Here is an 8844-nt window from a genome sequence, read left to right on the forward strand (position 1 = left end):
GATGGAAATTCTTTGAAGTAAATATTAATGCGACCTAAGTGTGAAACTATATTGGAAATGACTTAACACTCAAAACACTACGCCTAATAAATATCAATGTTTTTCGTTACTCTTCAAAGCCAGATTAAAGCTAGCGTTTAATTTAATGAATGTTAACATTATTTGTTATAAATGTTTCTTTAATTGTATCAAGGTTCCATCTCAGGTTTTGCACCTGAATCGTGGTTTTCTCGCTGTAATGGCAGCCGAACCACTCTCCAACTTTCTGACCTGAACTTTTCACTCATGTCACGTGATGTGACTTAGATTCGCAAGGGGCGGGCTTTTCGGTGTCAAACTCGGGGGCTGGTTGGTCGCTGTCGTGGCTTGTATAGGCGCAGAGTGCCGTGATTGGCTCGCAGAAAGAAGGCCCGTGTGCTTTCTGGGCTCATAGAAGCTAGGGCCCTAGAGACGTTCATTAATCTCCATCCGTCAGCGTCGGCTGGAGACAAAACGCTCGCGGAAGAGAGAAATAAGGCCTATTTTTTAGTTTTAGTTTTTGTTCATTTCTCCGTACGCATTTGTTTAACAGATCGAAGACAGGTGTGGTTTTCACGTGGAGCTTCCGAACCTTTTTTCTTACCTCTGCCAAATAACAAAAAAAATTGCGCTTCATGAGGATATTTTTCTTGAACTTTGGATCTTACTGTTTTGACACTTAAAGGGAATTTTAAAATAAGGAGCCCGAAGAAGGTGAGACTGAAATGTGTTCCTAATTTTAATTGTTCTTAATGATCTATTTTTCTTTTTCTCTTCGCTTGTGAACGTGTCTTTCTTTTTCCTTTTTGAATATGTAATCGTTTTATCAACGAAAACTAGCTTTAAAAGGCAATGTTTAAAAACAAGTCAGTCAATCAAAAAATATAATTATTTATCAATGACATATTTCACAACTTTAACAACACAAAACTTTTAAACGTATCAATCGCTCCAGCTAAAAGTTGTTTTGTTTTTTGTTTTTTTTTTTGAGGGGGGGGGGGGGTCTTACTTTCTATTCTGTCGGTGGACTTTCAGCCCGCAGCCTACCAGTTACTTTCCTGATAAGGGCACTCTGCTAATTGTCGCACTGTTGACCTAATCTAAATTGTAATGGAGTTCATTTGCACACAAGTTTAGCATTTACATTGCGCGGTTTGTCTGCTTCCTGTGGTTATGGAAATAAGTCGGGCTTTATTTGGCGCTTGAGGCCTCAGTTCAGATCCAACAGGAGGCCCGCGGCACCTTCCAGGTGCTGCCAAACGGACCCCAGTGGATTTTGGAAATTCTGAGCCAATATTTAGCCCCACACTAATGTAGACTCGAGTTTTACAGAAAAGGATAAATGAATCAAATCCAACATGATGGATATTCCCTGTAAATTTAGATATGGAAGCTTTCTGTATGTTATCATGTCTTTATTGTTATATTTTCTTACCCCAGTTTAGGTTATGTTACTTATTTGAACTCATTTTCAGCGAAAAGCAGTAATGTTACATGTGTCCGATGATTACGTGTGCCATTTTGCGCATTCTTTTTTTTTTTTCAGAAGAACTGCTGGAGAAATACAAAAGAAATAATAAAATATGAGCTAGAACAGGAATAGCAAATACTTCTTTTTTTAATTTATAATATTAAGATCTAGTGAGCAACCACTTAAGACTCTGATACTTGCAAAGACGTCTGCTTGAGAAAAAAGTTCATTTGGACTGACGCAAACCTACGTTGCTGCAGATCGATTTTATTGATCTATTGAATTAATGAAATCATAATGAAGATCTGAGTGATAACAGGGCTGTTAAAACATCCTGGTGGATGTTTAAGAAAAGTCAAAAATGTGATTACTAGATTAATAGTTTAGCGGGAGTTTGAGGTTTTCTTTATGAGAAAAAAGAATTCAGTTTCCCCGTAAGCATTTTTTGGGGCGGGGGGGGGGGGTGTCTCTAAACTGATGTTATCTTCCAACACGGGCAAAGTTCAGGCGTTTTGTAACACTTTGTTCCAGTTTATTTTACTGCTGGAGTTGGGGGGTTTCCCCAGCACAAATATGTGAAAAGGTTCATATGGTATATGGTTTGTGTTTTCCTTTAAAGCTTCTTGTTGGGTAATTTGGTTTCCAGTGATTATTATTGTTCATAATACATTAACATTCATGGGCTAAAATGATTTTAAACGCCCCAAATATAAAATAAAAATATAAAAAATCAAATGTTTAAATTGACGATCAATATTGTTATACTTTTTCTAACAGCATGAAATTGTATTTGTGTTTTTCGTGTTTTCAGAGTGTTAAAGGCTGTGATTAATGTTTGGGGTTGTTATTATTATTGACAGGCTTCTCCCCAAAGTCAAGTTTTGCATCGTTTCTGCGTGTGTGGTTTTTTGTTGGTTGTTTTTTTGTGTTTGTTTTTTGTGAGTTTTATTTCTCAGCGAACACCTTTTTTTTTTTTTTACTTACGTGATAAGCTTACGAAATTACCTCTTTTCAATAAGTTTCTTTTATTATGAGTATTAATTGTCGCGCATCTGCGTCTCACAACCAGAGCCGGACACAGGGGAGCTGAACACTCGACAACCGGGAGATCTACACCTGCCCTCTCCGTCCAGACTCCGGTCTCTCCTCCCGCTTGCTTCTAGCATGATGTCCTATCTCAAACAGGCCCCGTACGGCATGAACGGGCTGGGCCTGAGCGGAGCTGCCATGGACCTGCTGCACCCGTCTGTGGGATATCCCGGTAAGGATCCGTGAGCTGCAGGGTCGGTGCCAAACTGACGACTACGTGAACTGGAGATGCAACATACTGAGACGGGGAGGGAATCGATTCACCTTCCTATTCCATGAAAAAGCATTATAAAATTATCATTTGCCGCCTGTAACATAGAAATGGAGCCGCAGTTAGAAAGTCCATAAATATCAGTCTCAGATTATAGCAAAGCAGGAGAGGCGTTTTCTCTAAGTGCAGAAGTGGATTAGTTAACTCACCAGGACACCAGAACATCTGACTAGCGCGCGCATAATATTCCTCCACGCTTTTTTTCTATTTGTTTAGCAGTTTTCAAGCTTTAACCGTGCTTTAAAACAAGTTGTACAAACTGATGAAAGACCTCTTTTTAATTTCAAAGACTCTGACCTGCACAGGCCCATCTGCTCAGTGTCCTCCTCAGTCATGCTGGTTACCCCGATCGCTGCAGAGACTCTATACTGTGAACTGAATAAACTGGGTGGCAGTGGCAGATATGCAGTGGCATATCTGGGATATGAGTGTTTAAGTTTTTCATTATCAGACTGTAATAATTAGACTTATAGTTCGAGTGTATTACTAGTGACATTACTGGGTGGGCCCGGACCCCTGAAGCCCGTGTTAACGCTGGTTAGCTGTGAGAACCTAACGCAGACTACCGCATGAGTTTCAGCCAAATTATTCCCAATAATATCCTTATAATAATAACCAAATTGCCATAGCCTAAAAAGTGTTTTGCTTCAAGCTAATGGGAGGTTTGGTTTGTTTTCCGTTTTCGTACTGCTAAGCAGTGAGTGTAATGATTGTGACAGATCCCTGCTAAGCGTCATATTATCGTCCTTTAACATTTTTGGAATTTCGATGGTGAATTTGTAAAGAGCACTGTTATCTGGTAAATGTTCTTATTAGATAAATTACTTTGAAATCCAAAAGTGAAACTTCAAGACCGAACTTTGTCATTGCTTTATTTCGCAGTACTTCGCAAGACCTTAATATGATATTTCATACAGGCCTATCACTCCCCTTTGTCTCGATTGGAGGAAATGCTTATATGTCAAGATTTATATAATCTTAAAAAGGAATATAACTTCTGCATCCAAAAATTAAAAGCAAAAGACTTAATGAAGGTGCGATATGCTCGAGGTTTGGAAATTTGTAATTTGGGACGAGCAAACTAGTATTATACGGTATTCAATAGACTTCAGTCCAATACTAAACAAGCACTTCGTTTTCAGCCAACCCGCGGAAGCAGCGCAGGGAGCGAACCACCTTCACCAGGACTCAGCTGGACATTCTGGAGTCGCTGTTCGCCAAGACCCGTTACCCGGATATCTTCATGAGGGAGGAGGTGGCGCTGAAAATTAACTTGCCGGAATCAAGAGTGCAGGTCAGCCACACACAAAACCTGTTTCCTGGTTTAGAACTTAAATGTTTAAATGTAGGACAAGAAAAGGCACTTCCATGCACCGAAGTTGTCGTTTTACATTTCGTGGCACCTTTCGATGGATTTTTTAAAACCTCAGGCATCTGCATGATTGTGAGAAAAGTCTTTAGTGTAAGGGAAGGATTTGGCTGGGCTGTGGCAGAACGCAGGGCCACCTTTTGATGTGGTGAGCTTTCTTTAAAGAAGGCTCTGAAAGGTTTTCCATGGGTGGCTTTAGCAGCCCTCTGCTGGGATTATAGCATATCTGGGATATGACACTATGACAAGCCCAGATATCTGTATTATTATTTCAGCTGCAGTGGTTGATTTTCTTATGGAGATTTGCATTTAAAAAACGCTTTTTAAATTGATGTTATAAACCACAAGGTCATAGAACACCATTTTACATTAATATACTCATCGTATAGTTGTGACCATAAACGCCATCACAGGATTTATTAAAATAAAATGCGATAAAAAGAGTTCTTAGGCAGTTAATATAGTTTAATGCAATCTTTTGAACATTATGAAAGCAGTGTATCAGACTTACAAGATGTAATGTTTCAAAACTGATAATTTATTTACATTTAAAAATCAAAATATTTTAGAATACTTTTATTTATCAGCATTTTCCACTTTTTACAAAATATTTTCTAAAGCATGTCATCACTTATATACATCACCACAGCACTTACTGAAGGAGGCACCAGACAAAAGTTTAAAGTTAAAGATGTCGCTGGCATGCATCAGGTATTTTTAAAATATCATCAACACTGGACATTGCATTCACCACAATTTGTAATTTACATAAACATCTTAGTGTTAGATGCCTTAAATCTTTGGCAAGTTTGAAAAAATGAGTAAGAAACAGATTTGTTTTTAATTGTTTTTGTTTTCATAATTTTTATTCATTTCATTCGAAATATTTTTAGTGCCAAAAACATCCCATATTTACACATTCTAAAGATTAATTAATTAATTTATGTATTTATTGTGCAAGTGTGTACAAGAGGTAAGGTGGGATTACATGAGGAAGTATAATAACAAACAGCAACAGCAAGTGTTTCCTTCATGCTATTTTGGCCAGGTTTTACAGTTTGTTATTTCTGACCTGGTGCATGCATGACGATGACCTTTTGACCTCTTCTCCTTTCTCAGGTCTGGTTTAAGAACAGACGAGCCAAGTGTCGGCAGCAGCAGCAGAGCAGCAACAGTGCCAAGGTAAAACCACTGAAGAAGAAGTCATCTCCAACCAGAGAGAGCACTGGTTCAGAGAGCAGCGGTCAGTTCACTCCGCCAGTAGTGTCCAGCTCCTCCTCCACCTCTTCCTCTTCATCCGCCTCCTCTTCCTCATCTGTCTCCTCTGGTCTAAGTGGACCTGGTCTTATTAGCACATCTACCTCCATCACCGCTCCAGTGTCATCCATCTGGAGCCCGGCACCTATCTCACCAGCACCAGCACCGGCCACTCTGCCTGACCCTGCCGCCCCTACCAGCGCGTCCTGCATGCAGCGCTCTGTGTCATCATCTGCGACAAGTGGAACGTCGTCCTATCCTGTTTCCTACAGCCAGACAGCAGCAGCGTACAGCCAGGGATACCCGGCTTCAGCATCAGGTTCCTATTTTGGTGGCGTTGAGTGCGGCTCATACTTGGCACCCATGCATTCCCACCACCACCCGCACCACCCTCACCAGCTCAGCCCAATGACTAGCAGCTCCATGTCAGGACACCCACATCATCACATTGGCCAGACGTCAGGACACCACCATCATCACCACCACCCACCGCACCACCACCAGGCATACAGCGCACCCAGCCTCGCCTTTAACTCCACAGACTGTCTGGATTACAAAGAGCAGACAGCAGCTTCAGCCTGGAAACTCAACTTCAACGCCTCCGACTGTTTGGACTATAAAGACCAGGCCTCATGGCGTTTCCAAGTGCTGTGACTTCCTGTATTTTGTTTTCTCTTCTGTGCTTTTAAAGAAGTATTTTTTTTTGTTGTTGGTGGTTTATTTTTGGAGATCCTTTAAAGTAAAAGTAGTGACATTTGAAAAAGGAAAAAAGTTTAACTGTGAGCCAATCAATATAATTTGAAGCCTCAACTTTGACTGTGTGCTTTTCAGTGGAGTGATTCATCCAGGATTATTTTTCTACTCCAAGATTCAAGACAAACTGACGCTATACCTTTTGAAGGCCTTTATTAGTGAAACTTCAATGGAACATTTGTTATAGTCCAGTCTGGGATTGCCACACAGATCATTCTTCAGAAGATAAACACATCCTCTCTGAGATTAATATACACTGGACTTTTGAGTTGGCTTTTCTTAGATCTGAAACAGGATGCTGCTATCATTTTCCAACATGATTCTTGTTGAGGAACTGTGGGTATTTTATTTTGGAGACTTAATTGCAGCAATTGTTTGTAAGGTGAAAGATTCTGCTATTTGTTCTCTGCAGAGGAAAGAAAATTAAAAATGTGAATTTAGACACGCAACGTTAGTATTGCATTGAAATTTGAGAGATGTACATTCGTGTCTTTATAATAAAGTCTTGTATAAACATGAACAGTCTAACGAAACTTTTATTCCTAAATAAAGAATGAATCTCATCAACTTTAGCTAGTGAACAGCAGTTTAGAGTATCACACAATAACTAGCTTAGTTTTAAAATAAACCAGGCTAAACTGGCTAAACTGGTTTAAAGGTGTAGATATGGTCACATGAACAACAGTTTGAACATTTTACTTGTTTTATTTATGGTGTAAGTTGTTGCTATGGCACCAAAAGGCATTTTTTTATGCTTGGTTGAAAAATATTGCTTTAAAAAAAAATTTTTTTCAGAAAGATTTCACCAAGTGTTTTATTTTTCATTTATTCTATTTAATTTATACATATTAGCACCTGGAAACTTGGCCAATCATTTCACCATGAGCAGGAGATGGACTAAATGCCTAAAAAATGCCTTATAGAAAAAATAATGGAATTATAGAAGCAGCAAATGAATGCAACACCCTGAAAGTAAATCTCTGGGGTGTTGCATTTAAATTTAAGATCATTGTAAATGTATTACAATGTGTGTAATTTGTTACATCGTTTTTTACATAGTTTGGTCATAGTCCTGACAAAGAACTACGAGGAACTCGAGGACATTCAGTGAGTCAGTGATAAAATATGTTTCAGAGTGAGCCATGAGAAAGTTCAATTCATCTGAATTTGTGAGCTATTACCATCTTGGAGAATTTTCTATCCTATTCACTAACTCTTTATTCAATGAAAAAAAATGAGCATGCCTGAGAACAAAATATACCTAGTAGGTAAATCAGGTAGGAACGGGATTAAGTAAGAGACTGATTAAAAAGATTAAAACCAACAGCAGCAGATCTATCACTCTAAACATACTGCGGCTGAATGTTAATACAACCATATATATATATATATATATATATATATATATATATATATATATATATATGTGTGTGTGTGTGTGTGTGTGTGTGTGTGTGTGTGTATATATGGTGGTGGCTAACCAACCTGACATAGTGGTGGTAGACAAACAGAAGAAGACGGCCGTAGTGATCGATGTAGCGGTTCCGAATGACAGCAATATCAGGAAGAAGGAACACGAGAAGCTGGAGAAATACCAAGGGCTCAGAGAAGAGCTCGAGAGGATGTGGAGGGTGAAGGTAACGGTGGTCCCCGTGGTAATCGGAGCACTAGGTGCGGTGACTCCCAAGCTAGGCAAGTGGCTCCAGCAGATCCCGGGAATAACATTGGAGAACTCTGTCCAGAAGAGCGCAGTCCTGGGAACAGCTAAGATACTGCGCAGGACCCTCAAGCTCCCAGGCCGCTGGTAGAGGACCCGAGCTTGAAGGATAAACCGCCCGCAGGGGCGTGCTGGGTGTGTGGGTGTGTATGTATATATATATATATATATATATATATATATATATATATATATATATATATATATATATATATATATATATATATATATATATAAAGAGAGAGAGAGAGAGAGTTAATATTTCATTGAACTAAATACACGTTAATTTTAAGAACTATCAGCTGCATGCATTAGCTTTGCACTCAGTTGTAATGTTATCTCTGGCAACCAGAAGAAAATATCCAAACAGCATGTCAATAATCAAACCCCTCCTTCCCCCCTGCAGTGATGGGATCATAGCCGGGCAGGTTAGCAAACATGTACACTGGCATCCCTGCTGTTTGTTTGGCCATGTCGACAGTAATGTACAACTTATTTGATCCAAGGGAAAAAGGGACGAATCACGATTTTAATTAAGTGGCGTCCCGCTTCCTCACTGTGTCTGTCCAACAGCTGGACAAACAGCTTTTTGTAAACATGGCATCAGTGCTGTGTGTTTGCCCGCTCTGCATCCCGCTGGGCTTTAGCTGCACGCACCACAGATTCACGCAAACATGAGCCGAGATTTAGCACATTAGAACAAACTAATCTTCAGGCCATGTTCAGCCAATAAATGCAGTTTCATTTAGAGAAAGGACACTTCCCTCTGAACGCCTGCTTCATATGCCTTATTGTGCAGTGGGCCGCTCCCTGAGGGTATGAATATTTACTTTCTGAATCCTTGTAGTGACTAAGTGACTCTGCTTTTTAGCTTCTCAGTTTTCCTGAAGGCTGCTGAA

General features: G+C 39.6%; 1 protein-coding gene across 1 annotated transcript; it reads left to right on the plus strand.

The window, feature by feature from the left end:
* Positions 1 to 476: 476 nt before the first annotated feature.
* Positions 477 to 6748, plus strand: LOC101464068 (homeobox protein OTX1 B-like). Its single transcript, XM_004562179.3, has 4 exons — positions 477 to 732; positions 2559 to 2750; positions 3992 to 4143; positions 5338 to 6748. The coding sequence occupies exons 2-4, from the start codon at positions 2654 to 2656 to the stop codon at positions 6127 to 6129; spliced, it is 1041 nt and encodes a 346-aa protein (XP_004562236.1). The 5' UTR covers positions 477 to 732; positions 2559 to 2653; the 3' UTR covers positions 6130 to 6748.
* The last annotated feature ends 2096 nt before the right edge of the window (positions 6749 to 8844 follow it).

The sequence above is a fragment of the Maylandia zebra genome, linkage group LG6 (assembly GCF_041146795.1).
Source record: "Maylandia zebra isolate NMK-2024a linkage group LG6, Mzebra_GT3a, whole genome shotgun sequence".
In the NCBI taxonomy this organism is placed as follows: domain Eukaryota; kingdom Metazoa; phylum Chordata; class Actinopteri; order Cichliformes; family Cichlidae; genus Maylandia; species Maylandia zebra.

Excerpts from the sequence above, each read along its gene's own strand:
- LOC101464068 (XM_004562179.3), top strand. The coding sequence starts at position 2,654 with ATGATGTCCTATCTCAAACAGGCCCCGTACGGCATGAACGGGCTGGGC. Across the intron at positions 2,751-3,991 it reads CCCGTCTGTGGGATATCCCG|CCAACCCGCGGAAGCAGCGC; the intron begins GTAAGGATCCGT and ends CTTCGTTTTCAG. Across the intron at positions 4,144-5,337 it reads TGCCGGAATCAAGAGTGCAG|GTCTGGTTTAAGAACAGACG; the intron begins GTCAGCCACACA and ends CTCCTTTCTCAG.